Source organism: Artemia sp. Qi Xiang Cuo, chromosome 12, assembly GCF_049724085.1.
Source record: "Artemia sp. Qi Xiang Cuo chromosome 12, ASM4972408v1, whole genome shotgun sequence".
NCBI lineage: Eukaryota > Metazoa > Arthropoda > Branchiopoda > Anostraca > Artemiidae > Artemia > Artemia sp. Qi Xiang Cuo.
This window is the reverse complement of record NC_142805.1, coordinates 58,462,109-58,489,516: the sequence shown is the minus strand read 5'-3', so window position 1 is coordinate 58,489,516 and position 27,408 is coordinate 58,462,109. Positions and strand designations below refer to the sequence as shown.

General features: G+C 36.7%; 1 protein-coding gene across 1 annotated transcript in view; it reads left to right on the top strand.

Annotated features, from left to right (window-relative positions):
* The window catches only part of Nf1 (neurofibromin 1), a 350,626-nt gene extending 323,675 nt beyond the window's left edge, over positions 1-26,951 (top strand). Inside the window, 3 exon segments of the mRNA XM_089097671.1 lie at positions 2,818-3,004; positions 7,262-7,448; positions 26,160-26,951. Coding sequence (XP_088953797.1) covers positions 2,818-3,004; positions 7,262-7,448; positions 26,160-26,182 — 397 coding nt within the window. The 3' untranslated portion in view covers positions 26,183-26,951.
* The last annotated feature ends 457 nt before the right edge of the window (positions 26,952-27,408 follow it).

Here is a 27,408-nt window from a genome sequence, read left to right as displayed (position 1 = left end):
AAGGCTAATATAGGCTAAGGCTAAATATAGCTCTAAATTATGGGTGCCTCGTGGCTAAGGCTAATATAGGCTATTGATAAGGTTAAATATAGATCTAAATTCTTGGTGCCTAGTGGATAATGCTAATATAGGCTAAGGCTAAGGCTAAATATAGCTCTGAAATATGGGTGCTTCGTGGCTAAGGCTAATGATCAATGTTTTTCAAACGAATTGTCTAAGGGTAGTTTAAGGTACTTCTCTGACTAACCGTACATCAAAGAGTAAGCTGTGCGAAAAGTGATACTAATGTGATACATAAGGTGTGATACTAATTTCCAGGGCTCTAAATATGTGCATCTCATTTCAGGTAATCTAATGGTCCTATGTCAATTTTAAATTCTTGGTCAACTTGTCTGAGACTCTGGGTAGGCGTGCCTTTCCAAAAACTAACACAAAAGCATTTGTCCTATAAGAGAGTCATACTTAATCCTGCCATTTAAACAGTTGCCTCTCAATTTCTCGGACTATCTGTCTTGGCGTTTTCTATAGTTAGCCATGTCTTGATGCCTACTGCAAAATACTTGATTTTCAATTCAATTGCCACGTTTAATGGCTGAAGGATGCCATATGTCCAACGATTGTGTTTTCTGGCCATTCATCTGGTCCCAAATAGTTAAGCAGGTCATCCCGGAATAAGGTGGAAGGTCGTCATAAGGAAGGATTTAAAGGAAATTGGAGTTACATATGGGAGGGGGGAGAAAAAAACGACTAGGCCTATATCATATTTATAAATGCATAGGATGTCCTCCATGAACCTACACCCCAAAAACGTAAAGCCTGTCCAAGAAAAACTTTCAAAAATTATTTTATATTCCAAAAAGAAATTCGCTCAGAGTTTAAAAAATTTGTTTGTACAACTCCATTCTATAAATGAAATAGCAAGACTATTTGTTTACAAAATGTACCAATTTTGTTCAAGTTCAATAATTTTATTATTCACATATACATGTATATATTTGCCCATGGGGACACAAAGCTCGAAAAACTAAGCCTAGACAAAGATAAAATAACAAATAACACTTCAGTACAGGGATAAACACGACGACAAAGATACAATAATACAACAGTAATATGAAAGCAGCAGCTAGCCCAGGATTCGAAAATAAATATAAAAAATTTCATTATTATTAGATATAAATTAATGCTAGAAGATAGTCGAGAGGCCCATAATCACCCAGAACTACAAACCATACAAATAACTTTATATTATTAAATAGACGCTAAATTAAAAATAATTTTGAACTAACTAAAATTTAGGATTCCTTTTTATTAATAGGATTGAAGTAAGTTTATTAATAAGATCTTTTTGAGCATCCCAACACCGGGCTGTCGACCCAGACGGAGCAAATTTAGATCTCTCAGTACTTTACTTGTCAATGTAGACACTCTTTTTTCTTTTCTTTTTTTTGTCGAGTGTTATAATTAAATAAATATTGTGATTGGGAGAGCAAACTTTGGTTGAGTTAATATGGTGGTAATTCTTTAATTTCATAATTAAATTTGAAAAGAATTTCTCCAAAAGTAAATTTTTGTGAAACTGGAAGTATATATAAATAAGTATATAAAGATATTGTAGAAGACTTATTTGGAAGTGCAATGGGTGATGAAATAAAAAGTTTCAGGATTCTTAGGGCTTTGTTTCGTAAAATCTGTATTGATTTAATATTGCTTTTAAATTTAGTTACTTTTATAAAAATATATTTTGAAAATTTATACTTTCATCATTAAATTATCCTACAATTTGTTTTTCTAAGCAATAATATACAAATGTCTCTAAATAGAGACTTGCGAGTAGGCTACACACTTCCACGAAACCAGCACCTTGGTGCTGCCTTGTTGGCCTAGGGCTGCCCTTTTCTAGATTTTTTCTTTTTAATCAAGATAACGGTACTTCTTCTTCCAAATTTTCAGCTTTTTAATGCTTGGTTAGTTCTCACTTCCAGCCCCTTCAGGTCTTGGTACCTACGATTTATGGTTTCTGGGTGATTTATTGCACCATTGCCATTTCCTAACCCAGCTGTTGTATTCATAGGTGTAGAAAAAATGTAATTGTTTCAAAGAGGGCGGAGGCCTAAAATTATGAATTATCGTAAATTAAACGTAAAGTCTTATGTATTTCGTAGAACCTTTTCAATACTTGTATATTGTGTTTTGGGCTCTTTTTTGTTGAATTTTTTGTTTTTGGGAGGAGTGTTTTGGGGTCTTCTGTATTCATATTTATTTTTGTGTTTGTGTCTTTTGTGATATGATTTCCCTTTTTTTAATCTGTAAAAATCAGTAGAGAATGTCATAGAATCCTGTTGGACTGACATTCAGAATGAGGTTTTACTAATTACTGACAAAAATTGGGGATATATAAATGAAGAAGGATATTTTTACATACTATCAGAATTTTAAAAAAAACTTAAGTCGACAGGGGGTCACTCCGGCCCTGTGCTCCCCCCCCCCCTTAAGTATGCGCCTACGTTTACATTATTTTGTTGATGAATGTTGCGTTTAATGCTTTGAAGAATACAGAATACAAGCTGTTGCAATATATTGTTTTTTATTTTTATTTTAGTTGTTTATTTTTTGAATATTATATTTTTTATTTCAAGAATGGATTACGAAACTTTTTTTTTTTTTTTTATTTTGGAAGCAGGAGCATTAAAAAAATTCATTAAATTATAAACGAGAAACAAATTTAATTTTTTTTTTTTTATTTTATGCTTAATATTATATTTTAATTTTAAATATAATTTTTTTATTATATAATCTTATATTCATATTATTTTACAGTCATAGTCTTTTGGATGGGCGAATAAACAACGTTCTGTCGCTTTGCCATGATCCAGCTATACTCTCTTCAGTGCATAGCATAATTAGAAATATGGTAGCGTGCGAAGACGCAAATCAACAGCAGCTGCATTATCTACAAAGCTGCGGTTTTGGTGGACTTTGGCGGTTTGCTGGCCCATTTACCAAAGTAGGTTTCTGCTTTACTTATTTTTTTACTTCTTTTTTCTCGGCTTAAAAAGATTAATAAATTAATATTAGACTTTACTGAAACTGACTCCAGAAGGTATCACAGTCTCTTAGAACAAAACAGTCTTTCTAAATAGAAATTTTGTTTCTAAATAGAAAAGAAATTTTGTTTGTTTGCTACTTCGTTTTGTCTATTTTTATCTTGGCCTATGATAATACTAAAAACAACGCTTTTCCTACGATATAATTCGCGCTTGTCTTACCTGTAAGGCCTTTGTTCTATCTGTTACGTCGAAAATACCTTAAGTTTGGTTTTTAATATATTTTTTTTTTTTTTTGGAGCGCTGAAGACAGCCTAGCGGAGGTCTTTTCTAATATAGTTGATTTGTTTTCGTTATTTATTGGTTGGAACATTAACCTTGTTGTTTTGTCTTTTTTTTCTTTTTTTTTCTTTTTTTTGCATTTCCTTTTTTTCGTATTTATTTTTCGTCTTTTTTTTGTTGTAAATTAGCCTAGTTGTTTTTTTGTCTTGTCCTCTTCCTTTTTTTTCTTATTTTTGTCGGGAATAAATGACATTCCTTTTTTTTATGTCAACAAGTGTTTAAAATTAATGAATCAGCAACTATTTTTTTAAATACGGGGCAGTTTTTAATGGGACAGTAAAAGTTTAGTGTGACAAACAATTCATACTGATACGGTAAATTAGCTGAAAATGCTCCTTCATTTGGAACTATAAACTATACCTGTAAGAATAATTATGTTGAGCAACCACTAAATTAAAAAGAAGAAAATAGAAAAAAACTCCTCCTTCCAGCTCCTCCTTATTAGCTCCTCCTTCCTCTTGCATGTGGGAACCCATTTGCCATCGGTAATTTATTTCACATAATCTAATTCACATTAACAAAATTTTATTCTATTCGGTGGAGGATGGAATCAGGACCTATTACATTCACTAAACATAAACAAAAAAAGAAGACATAATAATAACAATATCTAACTAACTATATAATGAATGTCACAAATGAAATTAGCAAGGAATCTCAATATCAGCATTACCACCAACGAATGTCTTTAGATTTGACCAAAATGTTCAAATGATCAATGATCAAAGTGTTAACTCCGGTTTCAAGACTTCTCATACAGAATTCTACACCAGGGTAGACGCGACGTCAACCGAGAAATCAGACCGAACAGTCGGTGTAAAAAGCACAACCAATAATTGTATATTATCAGGTCTCCTTTGACACGTTCCCACCTACGAAAATACTTTCGAGAAACATAATGGTAGTGAAGAATTCAGAAATTTATAAGCAAAAATTGAGCAGGACAGCACGTGAAGCTTATCGAGTGACAATCTTGAAGACATCTATGGACAATACAGTGAAATGTATATGAAACTTCAGGTTCAGACTCTAGAACTTTGCTGTTGGCTCTTCCAACGACACCTTTATTATGACCGCCGTCTGTGGTGTTGTTCATTAATTTATCCCAGCTCAAGACGCATGAAAAGCCGGTATCTTATCCTAAGCTATTTCTGAGTTTAAATTGGATACAAGTTGTTTGTGCAACGTTTGCTGTTGTAGCAATCTTAGGTCGGCTTCTCTCACGACAGTGTTGCCAGAGCAATGCTCGGATTTTTTATCCTTTGCCATTGATTGCTTATCGTTGTTGTCAAACAATAAAGGATTTAAAATTTTTATGTTGCAAGAGGAATTATTTCTTTAACAAAAAAAAAAGAAGAAAAAAGTCACTACTAGTGATAGAAGAGAAAGTTAATTTGATGTGTGGAAAAAACACTTACCAGTAGGAGGGAAAGGAGGGGAAGGGGAATGGAAATTAAAGCAAATTGGTTTAAAGTTGAAGGATTAAATTGTATTGTCAACTTTAATAAAGATGTCCAAAACCAAACACCATGAGGAATCAAATCGTTACACGATTGTTTAAAACACATTTCAGAAAAAGAATATCCTTTTTGTTTTTGATTGATTTTCAACTTTTGAAGGTCGATGTAAAAAAATTTCCAAGTATTCCTACTGCCCTATTTTGAAGGACAATAATGTTTATGCGTCAAAATGGTATTAAGACGAACAATTGTGTAGTAATTCAAATAAGAAGCAATTAAAGAGTGGCAAATTGTTTTTAATATAGAAAATGGAAAAGATTTTTCACAGGATACATCGACCCAATCTTTTGAGGAAGTTGAGGTTAAAATCCAAGAATTAAGGAGGGGTTGAAAGAGTTTTTCTTGAGGAGGATCTAGTTTTTTTCTACCTGCATCCTTAATTCTTGTGTTTGTGAATTATAATATGAATAATCGCTGTATTCGTTCTTTATGTTTTTTGTTGTTGTTTTTTGTACTTTTGCTCTTTATCGAGGCGAAGTTAAATCTACAAGTACATTGTAACTAGCTAAATGGTTGAATTTTTATTCAAGGATATTCTTTCGAAGTGAGGGGGTCCTATCCTGTTTACCTTCCCCAGTCCGGTTTAACGCCCATCCTGTTTGCCTTCCCCAGATTTCACTAGGTACCCATTTAGAGCTGGGTCGACTATGGCTAAGGTTACAATCACGCCAGTGATCCCCTTTTCAAACCAAATAACGACACCAGGACTCAGATCCCCCTCCTCATGGACAAAGGATTTCAAGTGTAGCGTGCCAACAACTCGGCTAGGACTTGTATGCAATGGAATAAGCGGGAAATACAAAAGCCGAAGAGTTTTGATAGGAAAGCAATGCTCTTATTTCTTCAACAAGATTTGTTGAAATTTTTAGACCAATCATTGCTGAAAAGTCTTTAAATGATGAATTTGCATCAACATAAACACCAAGGGATTATTAATAACATTTTCGGGTCTCGGCATAACTCCTCTCCAAGACCTTATTCCAAATAAGAGCTACATGGTTTTCCAGTTCTAAAAAAATACCAAAACTTCATATTTTGTGTCTTAATTGGTGGTTTGTTAGTATCCATCCAATTATAAATTCGCCCCAATGCCATTTGAAGAAACTTTACTAGGTTATCCATTTCAGCATCCGCTTGAGCAACTGCTGTATCATCTGCAAATCCTTGAACTTATTCATCATCGCTCAATACCATATCAGACTCTGTCAGCAGATTTCCAGAGTAAAAAATTGCAGTATTTCCTTGACGGTTCTTTTAGACAAACTGGTGATCATTAATGTGTGGCGGCCCCTGGATCTGAATCTCCATCTCTTGCCACTACCGAACAGCAAACTGCTAATTACCGTAAAAATATCGTGGTTGCAGCGGTAGATGCAACCTAGTAAAGGGCGATCATGGTCCATAGTAACCAAAAAATAGCCTTAAATCCTAAAAATGGCGTCGGATCGAAACCACTAGACCATAGTATACCATTACCCCTATACAGAAAACTTGAACAGAAAACTTGGTTTGAACAACAAGGAAAATCACTGTTTTTTCGTGGGAAACATCTTTTTTCCGTTTTTTCTTTCTCCGCAGCTAGCGGAACACTGGAACATCAGAGAGCTGCTTAGGGGCTCATTTTTAAGGAAATTGTTATATTTATTGCCGAAACACAATTTTTAAAATAAAATTACTTTTTTGACAAAAAACTACATTTTCGTACATAAGATGATTACTGACGTCATAACCGTTGATTACAACCATAAATGATAATAAACAAAAGCTGTAGTGCTACTCCAAAACACAAGTAAGCTCAAATAAGAAGCTAAACTGAAATCCAATAGAAATTAAGTATCATGAACGAAGAAATCAAACCTAAAACGAGCTGAAACTATTATTAATAATCAAACCGAAATTGAACTAAGAGAAACTACCGCAAACATTAGTGGTTATATTTAGGGTATTATATGTTTAATATGAATATGTAGGATATATAAGATTATACAAAATGAATTGTACTACTGCTACTACTACTGCTAACATCTCACCGCAGCACGAAACCGCCTGAGGCTAACCCAGCTACGCACGCTCCTTCTCCATCCCAATCTATTCAAAGCCTCCCTTTACACCCTCCCAGTAAGTTCCATTTTTTTTTTTTTTTAATATTTCTTTATGAGAAAGATTTAAATGAATTATATGTTTAAAACTATGAATTATACGTTTAGGATACATGAGTGCCTGTTTCCTATATTTATTAACACATATATATATTTTAAAAATATCAGTTTAAAATATATACAGTTATATAAATAGAGTTCTTCTTTTATTTTTCTTATTTTGGACATATATTATTACCGTGTATTTATTTTGTAGTCTAATTGTACCGCTGACAGTGCTGAGCTCTTCGTCAACTGTCTTGAAGCGATGGTTGAAACCTGTTTGCCAGTCGAAGAGTGGGAAGGTGACATGCCCCAATACCCTTCCATGTTATCTGTCTCCTCTAATATTAACCTTTCTTCATCACTTTCGTCACTGAACTTGGCATCACCTACTGACAAAGGTGAAATTTTGTTTATTTTCAAATTTTGAAAGAAATCTACTCTAGACAATAGTTTTCACAAAATGACGGACTTTAAAATAATAAAATAATTTAAAATAATTAATAAATTATTAATAATTTAAGGTATTAAAAGGTATTCCTCTCAAACATAGGCTGACGTCGCCTCCCTTCCCTTGCTGTGCTCACTACAGCCAGCAGCTTGGCCCTTGGCCATCGAAAATATGCTCACATGCTATCATAAGGTCATGTTCTTTTTTCTTTCTTTTTTATCGAGTTTGTGTTTTTTGGGTCCAGTCCTCGTGAGCTATGCTGATAGAGCTCACAATATTAATCATGCATGTAATGTAACTGAATCAATAATGTTAATACATAAATTCTGAGGTCACTTGATTAATTGTTTTTAGTTCCAATTCTTATTATAGTGTCTCAATTCTCATTCAAGATAATGATGTGTATACCATGGTTTTATCATATTTGGATTTCTCAATAACCAGCTGGGATGCCCCCCCTCCCTGCGTACGTCCCTGGTAAGGCTCGTAAAATAATTTTTAAGGTATCGAAGGGCCTCGAACATAATAGCTTCTAAATGACTTTTATCCCTCCAATATCTGGCTACCCTCCAATATCTTTTGACGCTTAAAAAGTGAACTAGAACTTTCAATTTCCAATCAAATGATCCCTCTGAAGTTTATATGAGCATTCATTCCATAAGAACCATATATGCACCCAGGCCATAACTTATAACCCTTGCCCTGAAGACTAAACTGAAGACTCGGGTAAACTGATTGGAAGGCATGTGTATTTATCCCTTCAAGTTTTTACCACCCTCCCATCGCCCATCTGCTGTACGTACTCTCTGATTTGATTACGTGTTTATATCTTAAACGTTCTTGTTAAGTTAATATTTAGTTCTACGCTGATTTTGATTATGTCTCTCTATCGTGTTACTTACAGTTTTGTTGTTGTTATTATTTATTTATTTTTTGAAGTTTTGATACTAATCTAAAAATCTAATTGTTTTTAAATACGAGGTTGGTTTGAAAATTTTCTGACATAACAATGATGCAAGACATTTTTCTTTAAATTTGTTTTTTTTTACACATTTATCAAGTCTAATCTCCCATAATTTCATGAAATCAATCGGCTTTTTTTCAGCAAAATAATTGTTGACGATTGTGATGACCTCCTCATTTGACGAAAATTGTCTGTCCTTCGTGCAATTTTAGACTAGAGAGCAAGAAGAAGTAACCCATTGTTGTTACTACTGGGGCTCTGTTGTGCACACATTCTGGAATAATGTTTGAAAGTATAGCCAATAGATAGTCAACACTATCTTGGTGCGTGTACCTCAACCCCAGTTTAACGCATACCCATTCAACTCAACTCATTTAACCCATTTGCCTCAACCCTCATCAAACTCAACCCCCATTCAACCCAACCCCATTTAACTTATTTTTATCCCCATTCAACTCAACCTCGTTTACTTAAGCTGTCCCAGGGGTTGAGTTCGATTTATAATGAATTGAATGGGGGTTGCATTAAATGAGGGTTGAATTCCACAGGGGTTGAGTTTAAGGGGGGTCAAGTTTAACGAGGGTTAGGTCAAATGAGTTGAGTTAAACGAGGGCTCAGTTACATGGGAACCAATGCTATCTAATAAGATAGTCTATCTATCTAGTCCATCATATTATCTAAGATAGTAATCAATAGATGGTTTAATCAATTGATACAAAGAAAAAACTGTAACATTTTAAAGCTGTATTAAATTTCTAATAAAATTGCGCTAAAATTTTACAATATACTGCAGAACGGATGTCCCAAAAAAAGGGGTTGTGAAGGTGTTACGTAGAGGGATGACGCTGAGGGTTCAATTTTAATTTTTCTTTTTGTTTTAATGGTTCTATTTAGATGCTAAAATCAAAAATAAGGTAAGCCAGGTATGTCTTCATATTCATTTATTCCACGTCCAATTAAATTATTTTCTTCCTCTTTATAAGTAACTGTTACTCTTTATTACTCTTTATACTCTTTATAAGTCGCTAATGAATGTGTTTGCTTTACTTTTTTTGGTTTCTTTTCCCGAGAATAACCTATTAACGAATGGTAATAATAGAAAATAGATTAATAAAAAAGTAATTATTAAATCTAAATTATAATATAATTATTGGTAAATTAACAAATAGTAAAAAGTGATGTTTACTATATTGATATACCTATTAATGAATTTTAAGAACGAAAAAAATTAATAAAATTGAGATAATTAAAAACAAACAGCAAATACAAACACATAAGAAAAATACTCACTTAGTCCATATTCATTTAATTTATCTGGTTAAATATTTATAAGATTTTAAATATATTGTTTTTTTTCTTATTTTTTTGTTGCAACTTAGCCACAATTTTCCCCTTGGATAGCCTAATAATAAATATTGAAAATAAACTTTGATTTGCAAACTCATAATTTCAAACTGAAACTCCTATCTATTGGCATTTCAATTCTTTTTTCTAATATACTTCTTTATTTTTCTTACCCATAGACTTTTTACCGCCAAGGAAATTTACAGAATATATGCTAAAATTGAATTTTTTTTTTCCAAAATAGATAAGTTACGGCTGTCTCCGTATCCATGTAATTTATTTTGTCTAAATTTTTATAAGCTAATAAATGTTATAATAAGCTTATATAAGCTTATAATAATAAATATTGAAAATAAAAATTGATTTGTAAATTGATAAAATAAATATTCAAACTCAAATTTCAATCTATTGGCATTTCAATTCTTTTTCCTGGTACACTTTTTTATTTTTCTTACCCATGGATTTTTTATACCTTCCCATGGTCTTACCCAAGGACATTTTATAGAATATATGCTAAAACTGATTTTTTTTTTCAAAAGTAGGTAAGTTAAGGCTGTCTCCGTATCTATTTAATTTACTTGTTTAAATTTTTGCAACTTTATGAATTTGTTTTTCTTTCTTTTTTAGTTTTATCTCAGCCGCAATTTCTTCCTTGATTAGCATTATAAAAAATATAATGAAAATAAACATTGATTTGCAAACTCATAAAAGAAATATTCAAACTGAAAATCCAATCTATTGGAATTTCAATTCTTTTCCTAATACACTTTTTATTTTTCTTACCCATATACTTTTTGTACTTTCCCCAGGTCTTACCCAAGGAGATTTTATAGAATGTGTGCTAAAACTGATTTTTTTTTTTTTTTTTTTTTTTTTTTTTTTTTTTTAATAGATAAGTTGTGGCTGTCTCCGTATCTATTTAATTTATTTGTTATAAATTTAGAAATTTTATGATTTTTTGTCTCTTATTTTTACTTTTGTCTCAGCCGCGATTTCTCCCAGAAATAGCCTAATAATAAATAGTGAAAATAAACATTGATTTGAAAACTCATAAAAGAAACATTCAAACTAAAACCCCAATCTATTTGTATTTCAGTTCTTTTTCCTAATATACTTTTTTATTTTTCTTACACATGGACTTTTTATACTTTCCCATGGTCTTACCATAGGACATTTTTTAGAATATGTGCTAGAACAGATTATTTTCTTTCATAAATAGATAAGTTAGGGCTGTCTCCGTATCTATTTAATTTATTTGTTTAAATTTAGAAATTTTATGAATTTTTTGTCTATTATTTTTACTTTTGTCTCAGCCGCGATTTCTCCCAGAAATAGCCTAATAATAAATAGTGAAAATAAACATTGATTTGCAAACTCATAAAAGAAACATTCAAACTAAAACCCCAATCTATCTGTATTTCAGTTCTTTTTCCTAATATACTTTTTTATTTTTCTTACACATGGACTTTTTATACTTTCCCATGGTCTTACCATAGGACATTTTTTAGAATATGTGCTAGAACAGATTATTTTCTGTCATAAATAGATAAGTTAGGGCTGTCTCCGTATCTATTTAATTTATTTGTTTAAATTTTTACAAGTTTGTGAATTTGTTTTTCTCTCTTTTTTAGTTTTATCTCAGCCGCAATTTTTCCCTTGAATAGCCTAATAATAAATATTGAAGATAAACATAGATTTGCAGAATCATAAAAAAAAAAATATTCAGACTGAATCTCTAATCTTTTGGCCTTTCAATTTTTTTTCCTATTTTTTTTTTTCAGTTTCAAACATTTTTATAAAAACAAAAACAACACAACATGACAACAAGTCTCACTAAGTCAAAATGAGTCTTGAAAAAGCGACCGGTTGGATATTATGCATGCCAATTCATCCTGACAATTCAAATGAAAAAAAGGGGATAACAAGAATAATAATTGAGAATAATGATAAACAAATAATGGCACAATATAAAAAAAAAATCTACAAAAAAAAGCCTTCTCTCGAGCCTTTAACACTGCCAAATTCCTGAAAAGAAATTATTTTTAATACGGGTTTTAAGCTGTGACACACTTTCAGCTTGACGAACGGAATCTGGGAACGAATTCCGAACTGACGGTTCGGAATAGGGCCCATTTGTCTGGTCACATGACTCGCTCTCGTTGTGTTTCGTGGCTCAGATGCAAGAGTATCCGCAGTCCTAGTCGAATAATCGTGATAAAACGAATTAGGCTTAAAAATATTCATAAAAAAATCTGATGCAAGACCATTCAGACACTGAAACACAAATACCCTTTGAAAGTATCAACTTTCTAAAAAGTTATTCAGTGCTATCCATACCACGAGCATACCTGCCAATCAACCTTATAACCTTATTCTGCAGAACTTGAACTCTTCTAAAATTGCAACTAAAATTACTCGCCCAAATCAAATAACTATAATATATATAAGGCGCTATTAACGAAAAATACAATAAAAGCAGAATTTTCAAAGGTAAAATTTTGAAAACGGTACAGAACTGCAAGGCCTCTCGCTAGCTTGCATGCTATGCTGTCGCAGTGTTTTCTCCAACTGAAGTTTCGATCCAGGATGAGTCCCAGATATCAGATCTCGATCTGAGAGAGCAAAGTATACACTTTTTAATTTTTCTTACGCATGGACTTTTTATACTTGCCCATGGACTAGTAGTGTGCTATCAATTGACGCGGAACCTACAGGAAAACCTCCAAGAATATGGTCAAAAGTGTAATATATTGAAAACCTACAAGAAAATATACATTGAACTTGCGCAAGAACAACCGATGGTTTTGTCATCAAACTCACGCGTGAATATTTTAAAAGTTGGCACACTATTATGCATGTTATGAAACTAAAGTCGAGGTTTTTTAAACTTGGCAAGGTATAATGTGGTCATACATGTTTTGAGAGTATGGTCGTAATAATATAATGTGGTCAAACAGGTTTTTTTTCTGTTTTTTTTGTCAATTGCACAATGAATGTACGTCATGAGTTCACGAGTACATTCTTAAAAAACTGTTATGTTATAAAGTAGTCAAACATGTTTTGGGGGCATGCACAAAATTATATAACTCAACCAGACTGATTTTTTGAAAGCATAATGTGTACATGTGTGTAGGCTTTGTTATTAAAAACTTGGACACTACAATCAGAATTGTTTGATTGACATTTAAAAAGGGAAAATGAGATTTGCGAATTGGAGTGTAGGATTCGCGAATTTGATCCTATTAAGGATTTACTTGAAATAAAAATTTTTAACTAGAAACGGCTGAAAAGTGTTTTTGAGGAGTTGGGTTGATTGTTTACTGTATAATAAAAAGGTGAGTTTTGGTCAGAGTTTTAATTTGAAAATAGGTTAACTGACCATGCGTTCCCCCATTTGTGAGGACAGGGGAGGGGGGGGTCAATTTGGGAGGGAAAACCAAACATACTCATAATCGAAAATAAATGGGATATGACTCATAGGGAAGGCTCAGAGGCCCTTCGTTCCCCCATTTCTGAGGGCAGGGGGGGTCAATTTTTGAGGGAAAACTAAAAATACTCAGAATCTAAAATAAATGGGATCTGCCTCAAGGGGAAGGCTCAGAGGCCCTTCGTTCCTCCTTTTCTGAGGGCAGGGGAGGGGGGGTCAATTTGGGAGGGAAAACCAAAAATACGCAGAATCGAAAATAAATGGGATCTGCCTCAAGGGCAAGGCTCAGAGGCCCTTCGGCCCCCCTTGTCTGAGGGCAGGGGAGGGGGGGTCAATTTGGGAGCGAAAAACACAAAGACTCAGACTCGCAAATAAACGGGAACGGACTCAAGGGGAAGGCTCAGAGTCACAGCCGGCCTCCATTTTGGCTGGCCGGGGAGGGTCAATATTTTAGGGACCACAAAAAATAATCAGAATTGAAAAAAAACGGGATCTGCCTCAAGGGGAAGTCTCAGTGGCACTTCGTTCCCCCATTTCTGAGGGCAGGGGAGGGGGGATCAATTTTGGAGGGAAAAACAAAAATACTCAGAATCGAAAATAAACGGGATCTGTCTCAAGGGGAAGGCTCAGAGGCCCTTCGTTCCCCCATTTCTGAGAGCAGGGTAGGGGGGGGTCAATTTTGGAGGGAAAACCAAAAATACTCAGAATCGAAAATAAATGGGATCTGCGTCAAGGGGAAGACTCAGGGGCCCTTCGTTCCCCCATTTCTGAGGGCAGGGGAGGGGGGGGGTCAATTTTGGAGGGAAAACCAAAAATACTCAGACTCGAAAATAAATAGGATCTGCCTCGAGGGACAAGCTCAGAGGCCCTTCGTTCCTCCATTTCTGAGGGCAGGGGAGGGGGGGGTCAATTTTGGCGGGGAAACAAAAATGGTCAGAATCGAAGATAATTTCCATTCATCTTAGTTTTTAACGATGCTCCTTATTTCTAGTTGAAAATGCTTATTTTTTAATGTAATTGGGAATGAAAAGTCAAACTCTAACATAAAGAACAAGGTATTTTGGAGGGGGAATCTGATGAAATAATTTAGGTCGTATGATCAATTTAATTTTTTTAAATTCAATAGTTTTTCAGTAAGGACACTCGATATTCTAAAAGTGTCTGATTAAAACTTTTACCTTGAGCATCGATGTTGTTAGCAGAATTTCAAAAAGGATCGTTTATGAGGGCTGGCGTATCTGATGAAATAATTTAGTTAGTAAGATCAATTTAATTTATATTTTAATTCAGTAGTTTTTCAGTAAGGACACTCGATAGCCTAATAGTGTTTGATTCAAATTTTTACCTTGAGCATAGATTTTGTTAGCAGAATTTTAAAAATGGATCGTTTATGAATGCTGGCGCATCTGATGAAATAGTTTAGGTCGTATGATCAATTTAATTTATTGTTTAATTCAGTAGTTTTTCAGTAAGGACACTCGATATCCTAAAAGTGTTTGATTCAAACTTTTACCTTGAGCATCTATGTTGTTAGCAGAATTTCAAAAAAGGATCGCTTATGAGTGCTGGCGTATCTGATGAAATAATTTAGGTCGTATGATCAATTTAATTTATTTTTTAATTCAGTAGTTTTTCAGTAAGGACACTCGATATCCTAAAAGTGTTTGATTCAAACTTTTACCTTGAGCATCTATGTTATTAGTAGAATTTCAAAAAAGATCGTTTATGAGTTCTGGCGTATCTGATAAAATAATTTAGGTCGTATGATTAATTTAATTTATTTTTTAATTCAGTAGTTTTTTTCAGTAAGGACACTCGATATCCTAAAAGTGTTTGATTCAAACTTTTACCTTGAGAATCGATGTTGTTGGGTCCTAGTCCACCAGCCTGAATGGTAGAAATCCACTAGCTCAGTATTGGGGTCTCAGTCCACCAGCCTGAATGGTGGAAATCCACTAGCACAGTATTCGGGTCTCAGTCCACCAGCCTGAATGGTGGAAATTCACTAGCTCAGAATTGGGGTCCTAGTCCACCAGCCTGAATGGTGGAAATTCACTAGCTCAGAATTGTGGGTCGTAGTCCACCAGCCTGAATGGTTGAAATTCACGAGCTCAGAATTGGGGTCTTAGTCAGTGTCCAGATTGGAGCGTTGGGGTCCGACTATCTGGGCTTTATATGTCAAGGGCTGAATGCTAAGCGATGGACATGAGCTCGATTGGGACCCCATTGTGAAAATGGAAAACAAAAAACAAAAATATATTGTTGGTATGTGTGTAGAGCATGGCAGGGTTACCACTAGGGCAACAGTCTAACTGTTGATGGCGTTAGGTATCCGTAAATAAGTTTTAAGGCTAGAATGTAAGTCGGGAAAAATTTTTGGAAGTGCCCACCTCATCTGCCCAGAGTCTCAGGCAAGTGACCCTAAATTTGAAAAAGATGAAATTGGCTCAGATTTTCTAAACTGAGCTGAGACAAAGAATATATACTATTGAGAAAGTGATTGGAGACGCTGGGCATCCATGAACAAGCGCTAAATTGAGAGAGGAATTTGGGACAACATTTGGAGGCGCCCACCCGCCCAGAGTCTCTGGCAGGTGACCCAAAAATTTAAAAAACACACAGAGACGACAGACACAAAGAGACGAATCACACACACAGAGGACAAACACAGAAACAACACATAGAGACAACACAAGCACAGAGACGATACACACACACAGAGTCAACACACACATACAGACTAGACACATACACAGAAATGACAAACACAAAGAGATGACACACACAAAGAGAGGTGACTCGCACAAAGATAATAAACAAAAAAAGGGATTACAAACACATAGAGACAACACACACACACAGACATCAGATCCACACATAGAATACACAAACACACAGACGAAACACACAAAGTGACGACTTACACATATAGACTACACACACACAGAGACGACACACATAGAGAGACAACACACTCAAAGTGACGACTTACACAGAGAGATAACACACACACAGAAACGACAAACACAAAGAGACGACACACATAGAGAGACGAGACTCACTCAGAGACGACACACACACAGAGACAACACACACACACAGATACGAAAGACACACAGAGACGACACACGCACAGAGAGGACAAACACACAGAAACTATACAAACACACAGAGACGACACACACAGAGAGACAACCCACACAGATAGATGACAGACACACACATACGAAACACACACAGAGACTACACATGCACAGAGACGACACACACACACATAGTCCACTCACACACAGAGACGACAGACAAACAGATACGACACACACACAGATAGTAAAAACACACAGACAAGACACAGAGAGACTACACACTCACATAGACGATCCACACACATAGAGACGAGACACACACACAGAAAAGACACACACACATATAGACCACACACACAAAGAGACGACACACACATAAAGATACGAAACACACATAGAGACGACACACACATAGAGACAACACACACACAGAGACTAAACACACACACAGACGTCACTCTCAAAATGACGACTTACACAGAGCGACGACACACACATAGAGACTAAAAGCACACATAATCGACCCATACAAACACAGAGAGACGACACACACATAGAGAAGACAAAAACACCGAGACGACAACACAGGGAGACACTAAACGCACACAGAGAAGACACACACACAGAGACAACACACACACTGATAATACTCACACAGAGAGTAGACACATTCAGAGAGATGACACACACAGAGACTAAACACACACAGTGACGACGGACACAACGAAACTACTCACACACAGAAAGTACACAAACACCTACCTGAGTCATAGAGATGGCAAGGGCACAGAGACGATACACACACACAGAGTCAGCACACAGAGAGAGACGAGACATGGCGTATCTGATGAAATAATTTAGGTCGTATGATCAATTTAATTTTTTTTTTTTTTGATACAGTAGTTTTTTTTAGTAAGGACACTCAAGACAACACGCACACAGAGAGAACACACACACACACACAGATACGAAACACACACACAGACGACACACACACACAGACGACAAACTCAAAGAGACGACATACACATAGAGACGACAGACACAACACACACACACACACACACACATACACAGATGCGATACACATAGAGATACGACACACACACACAGAGAGACGACACACACACAGAGACAACACACACACACAAAGAGACGACACACACACACACAAAAAGATACGAAACCCACAAAGAGACTTAATTCAGTAGTTTTTTTCAGTAAGGACACTCGATATCCTAAAAGTGTTTGATTCAAACTTTTACCTTGAGAATCGATGTTGTTGGGTCCCAGTCCACCAGCCTGAATGGTGAAAATCCACTAGCTCAGTATTGGGGTCTTAGTCCACCAGCCTGAATGGTGGAAATTTACTAGCTCAGTATTGGGGTCTCAGTCCACCCCAAAAAGTGTGTGTGTGTCGTCTCTATGTGTAAGTCGTCACTTTGAGTGTGTCGTCTCTTTGAGTGTGTCGTGTCTGTGTGTGTTTCGTATCTGTGTGTGTTTGTTATCTGTGTGTGTGTTGTCTCTGTGTGTTTGTCGTCTCTGTTTGCGCGTCGTCTCTCTATGTGGTTTCGTCTCTGTGTGTGAGTCGTCTGTTTGTGTGCAGGTTCTCTAGATGTATGGTTTCTCTGTGTGTGTGTATGTGTGTGCTTTGGGTTGGTAGTTTGTCGGTTCTTCACTGTGTGTGTGTGTCGTCTCGATTTTTATGTCTACTCTTTGTGTGGTTCTTGTGAGAGTGTTTGACGTGTGTGCCTGTGTGTGTCGCGTCTCTCAGTGTATTGTGTATCTATGTGTGTGTTGTCTCTCTGTGTATGTCGTCTCTATGTATGTGTGTCTTTTCTGTGTGTGTGTGACGTCTCTGTGTGTGGGTCGTCTCTCTGTGTGTGTGTCAGTTCTGTGTTTGTGTGTCTAGTTTCTCTGTGTGTGTTGATTCTATGTGTGTGTTTCGTAACTGTGATTGTGTCGTCTCTATGTGTCTTTTATGTGTGTTTGTAATCTCTGTGTGTAATTAGTCTCTTTGTGTCTGTGGGTTATGTCTGTTTTTCCTCTCTGTGTTTGTGTGGACTCTGTGTTTGTGTGTCGTATTTGTGATTTTGTAGTCTCTGTGTGTGTTTCGTCTCTATGTCTCTCTCATCTCTATGTCTGTGTGGTATCTATGTGTTTGTCGTCTGTGTATGTGTTTGTAGTTTCTGTGTGTTTGTACTCTCTGTCAGTTTGTCGTCTCTGTGTGTGGGTAGTATATCTGCGTGTGGTGTCTCTGTGTGTGTGTCGTCTCTGTGTGAGTGTCGTCTCTCTATATCTTTCGTTTATGTATGTGTATCATATCTGTGTTTGTGTAGTCTTTATGTGTATGTCGTCTCTTTTTGAGTGTAGTCTCTCTGTGTGTGTCGTCTCTATTTCTGTGTAATTTGTGTGTTTGTGTATTCTCTATGTGTCAGTCGTCACTTTGAGTGTGTCGTCTCTGTGCTTGTGTGTCGTCTCTGTGTGGATGTTGTCTCTGTGTGTGTGTGTCGTCTCTATGTGTGTTTCGTATCTGTGTGTGTGACGTCTCTTTGCGTGAGTCGTATCTATGTGTGTTTGTCGTCTCTGTGTGTGTGTCTCGTCTCTCTTTGTGTGTTGTCTCTGTGTGTCTGTGTTTCGTCTCTGTGCATGTGTCGTCTCTATGTGTCGTGTTTGTGTGTTTGTACTATCTGTGTGTAATTAGTCTCTTTGTGTATGTCGTTTCTGTGTGTTTTTTTAATTTTTTGATAAACTGCCGGGGACTCTGGGTGGGTGGGCGCCCCCAAATAATGTACCAAATTCCTCTCTCAATTTAGCACTTGTTCACGGATGCCCAGCGTCTCCAATCATTTTCCCAATAGTATCTATTCATTGTCACAGCTCAGTTTAGAAAATCTGAGCCAATTTCCACTTTTTCAAATTTAGGGTCACTTGCCTGAGACTCTGGGCAGATGAGGTGGGCACCTCCAAAAATTTGTCCCAACTTACACTCCAGCCTTAGAACTTATTTACGGATACCTAACACCGTCAACGGTTAGACTGTTGCCCTAGCGGTAACCATGCCATGTTCTACACACATACCAACAATATATTTTTGTTTTTTGTTTTCCATTTTCACAATGGGGTCCCAATCGAGCCCATGTCCATTGCTTAGCTTTCAGACCTTGACAAATAAAGCCCATATAGTCCGACCCCAACGCTCCACAATGAACACTGACTAAGACCCCAATTCTGATCTAGTGAATTTCCACCATTCAGGCTGGTGGACTGAGACCCCAATTCTGAGCTAGTGAATTTCCACCATTCAGGCTGGTGGACTAAGACCCCAATTCTGAGCTAGTGAATTTCAAACATTCAGGCTGGTAGACTTAGACCCCAATACTGAGCTAGTGTATTTCCACCATTCTGGCTGGTGGACTAAGACCCCAATACTGAGCTAATGGATTTCCACCATTCAGGCTGGTGGACTGGGACCCAACAACATCGATTCTCAAGGTAAAAGTTTGAATCAAACACTTTTAGGATATCGAGTGTCCTTACTGAAAAAAACTACTGAATTAAGTCTCTTTGTGTGTTTCGTATCTGTGTGTTTCGTCTCTCTGTGTGTGTGTGTCGTCTCTCTATGTGTCTCGTCTCTGTGTGTTTGTCGTCTCTGTGTATGTGTGTGTGTGTGTGTGTCTGTCGTCTCTATGTGTAAGTCGTCACTTTGAGTTTTTCGTCTGTGGGTGTGTGTCGTCTGTGTTTTTCTTCTGTGTGTGTGTGTTTTCTCTCGGTGTGGGTGTTGTTTAGTGTGTAATTACTAAAAAAAACTACTGTATTAAAAATAAATTAAAGTGATCAGACGACATAATGTATTTCATCAGATTCGGCTAGTCTCGTATCTGTGTGTGTGTAGACTCCGTGTGTGTGTCTCGTCTCTGTGTGTGTGTCGTCTCTATGTGTGGTGGGTGTGTGTGTGTACTCTCTCTGCGGGTTTCTTCTCTTTGTGTCTGTCGTCTCTGTGTGTTTATACTCTCTGTTTGTGTGTGGTCTCTGTGTGTGTGTCATCTCTGTGAATGTGTAGTCTCTGTGGGTGTTTCGTATCTGTGTGTGTGTTGTCTCTGTGTGCGTGTCTTCTCTATATGTGTTGTCGTATCTGTTGGGGTGTCGTCTCTGTTTCTTTGTTGTCTCTAGGTTTTTGTCGTCTGGGGGTGTGGTGGGTGTTTATTGTCTTTTTTCTTGTAGTATCTGTGTGTGTGTCGTCTCGATGTGTATTTCGTATCTGCGTGTTTTCAGTCTCTGTGTGTGTCGTCCCTGTGTGTGTGTGTGTGTGTGTGTCGTATCTGTGCTGTTTGTATCTCTGTGTGTGTTGTGTCGCTGTGTGTGTCGTGTCTCTGTGTGGTTCGTCTCTGTGTGTGTGTGACGTATCTATGTGTGTTTGTCATATCTGTGTGTGTGTCTAGTCTCTTTGTGTGTGTTGACTCTGTGTGTCTGTATAGTCTATGTGAATGTGTGGTAAATCTTTTTCTGGTCTGGGTGTTTTTAATCTCTGTTTGTGATTAGTCTCTGTGTGTCTGTAGTCTCTTTGTGTTTTTAATTTTTGTGTGTGTGTTGTCTCTGTGTGTGTGTGTCGTTTCTGTGAATTTGTAGTCTAAGTGTGTGTGTCGTTTCAGTGTGTCTTTCATCTCTATGTCTGTGTTGTATCTATATGTGGGTTGTCTCTGTGTGTGTATGTCGTGTGTCTGTGTGTGTACTACCTGTGTGTGTGTCGTCTCTTTGTGTCTGCCGTTTCTGTGTGTTTGTGTTGTCTCTGTGTGTGTATCGTCTCTTTTTGCGTGTAGTCTCTCTATGTGGGTCTTCTCTTTGTGTGTTTCGTCTGTGTGTGTGTGTCGTCTATATGTGTATGTCGTCTATGTGTGTGTGTGTTCTCTCTATGTGTGTAGCGTCTGTGTGTGTGTAGTCTCTCTGTGTGTGTCGTCTATTTGTGTTAGTCGTCTCTGTGTGTGTGTCGTCTCTGTGTGTGTGTTGTCTCTCTGTGTGTGTAATCTCTAGGTGTGTTTCGTATCTGTGTGTGTGTGACGTCTCTGTGTGTGTGTCGTCTCTATGTGTGTTTGTCATTTCTGTGTGTATGTCTTGTCTCTCTGTGTGTGTTGACTCTGTGTGTGTATATCGTCTCTGTGCATGTGTCGTCTCTATGTGTTGTTTCTGTGTGTTTGTCCTATCTGTGTGTGATTCGTCTCTTTGTGTTTGTCGTCTCTGTGTGTTTTTTAAATTTTTGGGTCACCTGCCGGATAATATTTGGTGGGCGCCCCCAAATATTGTCCCAAATTCCTCTCTCAATTTAGCACTTGTTCACGGATGCCCAGCGTCTCCAATCACTTTCCCAATAGTATATATTCATTGTCTCAGCTCAGTTTAGAAAATCTGAGCCAATGTACACTTTTTCAAATTTAGGGTCACTTGCCTGAGACTCTGGGCAGATGAGCTGGGCACTTCCAAAAATTTTTCCCGACTTACATTCTAGCCTTAAAACTTATTTACGGATACCTAACGCCGTCAACGGTTAGACTGTTGCTCTAGCGGTAAACATGCCATGCTCTACACTCATACCAACAATATATTTTTGTTTTTTCTTTTCGGTTTTCACAATGGGGTCCCAATCGAGCTCATGTCCATCGCTTAGCATTCAGCCCTTGACATATAAAGCCCAGATAGTCGGACCCCAACGCTCCAATCTGGACACTGACTAATACCCCAATTTTCAGCTAGTGAATTTCAACCATTCAGGCTGGTGGACTAAGACCCACAATTCTGAGCTAGTGAATTTCCACCATTCAGGCTGGTGGACTAAGACCCCAATTCTGAGCTAGTGAATTCCACCATTCAGGCTGGTGGACTGAGACCCCAATACTGAGCTAGTGGATTTCCACCATTCAGGCTGGTGGACTAAGACCCCAATTCGGAGCTAGTGGATTTCCACCCTTCAGGCTGGTGGACTGGGACCCAACAACATCGATTCTCAAGGTAAAATTTTGAATCAAACACTTTTAGGATATCGAGTGTCCTTACTGAAAAAACTACTCAATTAAAAAATAAATGAAATTGATCAGACAACCTAAAGTATTTCATAAGATAAGCCAGCACTCATAAAATATTATTTTTGAAATTAAGCTAACAACAACGATTCTCAATGTAATAGTTTGAATCAAACAATTTTAAGATATCGAGTGTCCTTACTGAAAAAACTATTGAATTAAAAAATAAATTGACTTGATCAGACGACCAAAATTATTTCATCAGATACGCCAGTCCACATAAAAGATACTTTTTTGACATTATGATAACAGCCTAGATGCTCAAGGTAAAAGTATTAAACAAACACTTTTAGGATATTGAGTGTCCTTACTGAAAAACTAATGAATTAAAAAAAAAATTAAATGGATAATCCGTAATAAAATAATTCATCATATACGCCAGTACTCATAAAAGATCCTTTTTTTAAAATATGCTAACGACTACGATGCTCAAGGTAAAAATTTGAATCAAACACTTTTAGGCTATCGAGTGTCTTTACTGAAAAACTACTGAATTAAAAAATAAATTAAATTGATCTTACGAACTAAATTATTTCATCAGATACACCAACCCTCATAAACGATACGTTTTGAAAATCTGCTAACAACATCGATGCTCATGTTAAAAGTTTTAATCATGCACTTTTAGGATATTGAGTGTCCTTACTGAAAAACTATTGAATTATAAAAATAAGTTAAATAGATCATACGACCTAAATTATTTCATCAGATTCCCCCTCCAAAATACCTTGTTCTTTATGTTAGAGTTTGACTTTTCATTCCAAATTAAATTAAAAAATAAGCATTTTCAACTAGAAATAAGGAGCATCGTTAAAAACTAATATGAATGGAAATTATCTTCGATTCTGCGCATTTTTGTTTCCCCTTGAGGTAGATCCCATTTATTTTCGATTCTGAGTATTTTTGGTTCTCCCTCCAAACTTGTCCCACCTCCCCTGCTCTCAGTCCTGGGGGGCGGAGGGGTCTCGGAGCCTTCCCCGTGAAAACTCTACAGTTTTTATTATTTTCTGCTTCTTTTTTATTTTCCCTCCCAAAATTGACCCCCCCCTCCCCTGCATTCAGAAATGGGGGAACGAAGGGCCACTTAGCCTTCCCCGTGTGGTAGAACCCATTTATTTTTAAGTCTGATTTTTTTTGGTTGTCCCTCCTAAATTTACCCTCTCCACTTACCTCCAAACAGACCGGGGGGCCCGCTGGGTATCTGACCCTACCCCGTGGTTCAGATCCCGTTTATTTTCGATTTTTATTATTTTTGGTTTTCCCTCCCAAATTGACCCCTCCCCTCCTCGGCCCTCAGAAGAGGTGGAAGTAGGGACCTCTGAGCCTTGCCCTTGAGGCAGATACCATTTATTTTCGATTCTGAGTATTTTTGGCTTTACCTCCAAAATTGACCCCTCCCCTTCCCCAGCCCTCAGAAATGGGGGAACGAAGGGCCTCTGAGCCTTGCCCTTGAGGCAGATCCCATTTATTTTAGATTCTGAGTCTTTTTGGTTTTCCCTCCAAAATTGACCCCCCTCCCCTGCCCTCAGAAATGGGGGACCGAAGGGCCTCTGAGCCTTCCCCTTGAGACAGATCCCATTTATTTTCGATTCTGAGTATTTTTGGTTTTCCCTCCAAAATTGACCTCCTCCCCTGCCCTCAGAAGTAGGGGAACGAAGGGCCTCTGAGCCTTCCCATTGAGGCAGATCCCATTTATTTTTGATTCTGAGTATGTTTGGTTTTCCCTCCAAAATTGACCCCCCCCCCTCTCCTGCCCTCAGAAATGGGGGAACGAAGGGAAAGTTAACCTATTTTAAATTGACAACACTGTCCAAACATCACATGTGTATTATACAGTACACAATCACCCCATCTCCCCCAAAACACTTTTCAGCCATTTCTAGTTAAAAAATTTTATTTCCAGTAAATCCTTAATAGGATCAAATTCGCGACTCCTACACTCCAATTCGCAAATCTCATTACCCCTTTTTAAATGTCAATCAAACAATTCTGATTGTAGTGTCCAAGTTTTTAATAACAAAGCCTACATACATGTACACATTATGCTTTCAAAAAACCAGTCTGGTTGAGTTACATAATTTTGTGCATGCCCCCAAAACATGTTTGACTACTTTATATCGTACCAGTTTCTTAGGAATGTACTCGTGAAGTCATGACGTACATTCATTGTGCAATTGACAAAAAAAATAGAAAAAAAAACTGTTTAGCCACATTATATTATTACGACCATACTCTCAAAACATGTATGACCACATTATACCGTGCCAAGTTTAAAAAACCTCGACTTTAGTTTCATAAAATGCATTATAGTGTGCCAACTTTTAAAATATTCACGCGTGAGTTTAATGACACAACCATGGCTTTTTCTTGCGCAATTTCAATGTATATTTTCATGTAGGTTTTCAATCTATTACACTTTTGACCATATTCTTGTAGGTTTTCCTGTAGGTTCCGTGTCAATTGATAGCACACTACTTGGACTTTCTTACCCAAAGACACTTTATAGAATATGTGCTAAAGCCGTTTCTCTTTTCAAAAATAAAAGTTAAGTTACGGCTGTCTGCGCATCCATTTAATTTATTTGGTTAAATTTTTGAAATTTTATGAATTTCTTTTTCTCTCTTTTAGTTTCGCATCAGCCGTAATTTTTTTCACTAACATCACTGAACATGGGCTAGATTGGGACCTCATGTGAAAATGAAAAAAATATTGGTGGTATGTGTGTAGTGCATGGTTACCGCTAGGGAAACGGTCTAAATCATTCACTGCTTTAGGCATCTGTCAATAAGTTCTAAGGTGAGAGAGGAATTTGGGACAATTTTTTGAGGCCCCCACCTGCCCAGAGTCTCTGGCAAGTGACCCAAAAATTTAAAAAACTTATGAAAAGTTGAAATTTGCTCAGAATCCTGGGCTGAGCTGGGGCATTGAATACATACTATTTGCAAAGTGACTGGTGACGGTGGGCATCTGTGAAGAGGTGCTAAATTGAGAGAGCAATTGGAACAATATATGGGGGTGCCCACCCGCCCAGTGTCTCGGGCAAGTGAGTGACCCAAAAATTTGAAAAATTAAAATTTGCTCAGAATGCGGGGCTGAGCTTAGGCAATGAATAGGTACTGTTTGGAAGATAAAGATGGCTTTAAACGTATTGTTTGCCTGTTATTCTAAGCACATTAATTATCCTGTATCAATTCTAAATTCTTGGTCTACCTTCCTAAGACCATAGGCAGGCGTGCCTCGTTTGCCTCTTATTCCGGGCAATATTATGGTCCTATATCAATTTTAAATCCTTGGTCAACCTGCTTGAGAATAGGCTTGCCTTTCCAAAAACACATAAGTACTTGTCCAATAAGAGAGTCATACTTACTCCCAACATTTACCCGTGCCATTTAAACATTTTTGCCTCTCAGTTACTCGGACTCTCTGTCTTGGCTTTTTCCCTACAATTAGCCATGTCTTGATGCCTACTGCAAAATACTTGATTTTCCATTCAAAATCAACGGACTCAGTCGAGGCCTTGGTCTGAATGACAAAAATAAAAAATAAACGAAATGCTCATATTGAATCTCCAATGTGTTGGCATTTCAATTCTGAGTCCTCAAAATTTTTTGTTGCTATTTTTACCTACCCAAGGATGCTAATTGTCCGAGGCCACATAAGGTCTCGGATTTTATAGAATATTTGCTAAAATAAAAAATTGTTTTCAAAAATAGTGTAGGCTTAGTTGTTTAAATCTTTACAAGCTTATAGTTTTTTTCTCTTTTAGTATCACATCAGCCACAATTTTAGCAGAGGTGACCTTGAAACGACAATCTCAATTCTGACGCACCTTTTACTGCATTTGAAGTTGTGACAATTCGAAATGAAGGATCTATTTCATTCGCACAGATCCGTGTTTTTTTTTTCATATATGCCGCACATGTTCTATAGAATATATTTAACGCAAGGTGCCCCCTGTTTTGTCTTCACAAATCTTCAAGATCAAATGTTGATTTTTATCTATGTTGAAGTTCAGGGGACAGTTGGATACCCATATTTTGTTATGTTTTGCCCTACAGAATTTGTAACCTGAGCCATCGAAGATGGCGCCTAAGGTCACTTTCCACTGAGGAGAGTGTTATAAAAATGTTATTATAACTCTAAGAAGATCCTAACATAATTTATTGATTTTTTTTATGTGATATAATCATTTTCTGAATAGAATGACACACTCCACTTTTTTTCTCTTTTTTTGTGTGTGTGTGTGTTTTGTTCAAAAAGTTCAACCAAGTTCTTTCCATATCTCAATAGGTCTCGATATTGGCTAAATTGTTTTATGTCTTGACTTCGAAGCTACATTTTGGCAGCCTATGCAGTTCATTTCCAGATCTATGGCCGTTTTATTTTGTTTCTTTTTTATTATATTTTTTATTAATTTTAAAAAATTTTATGGAAAATATATAGAAATTTTAAAAATTTAAGAAGATATTATCCTTCTCTGTTTTATTATCCCTGTATTGGGAAAAAGTTTTTAATTTTGATGTATTAATGTTTCTGAAATACACATTTTATTCAGACTCTTGGAAGCTTAAAAATTCGACTTTGACTCATCAGAATTTTAACATTATTATGCTGACTCCAAATCCTGAATTTTAGATGTCAAACTCGAACTCGACTTTTCCATAATAATCTGTTGTGTTCGGATTGTACTCTCAGATAAGAACTGGATTATAATAATTTTCTATAGTAGTATTTCATCAGCTTTTTTTTATGCTCCAATTTATAAGCATGTTTTCTTATGCTCTTGTCTCCAACTCCAAAGCTGCATTTCCGACAGCTCCTACTTAAGAGCCCAGCTATTATAAGTAATTATTTGAAAAAAACTACGTTTTCTAAAGAGTTGAAGAGGCTGAGTTACAAGGTCGAACCTTACAACGCACAGGGATTAGGAGGAAATGTTGGGGGGCTGCCGCCCCCCAAACCCCCCGCTTTTGCAGCCTCTTTTCTTAAGGTTTTTTTAATGTCACCCCCCCGCT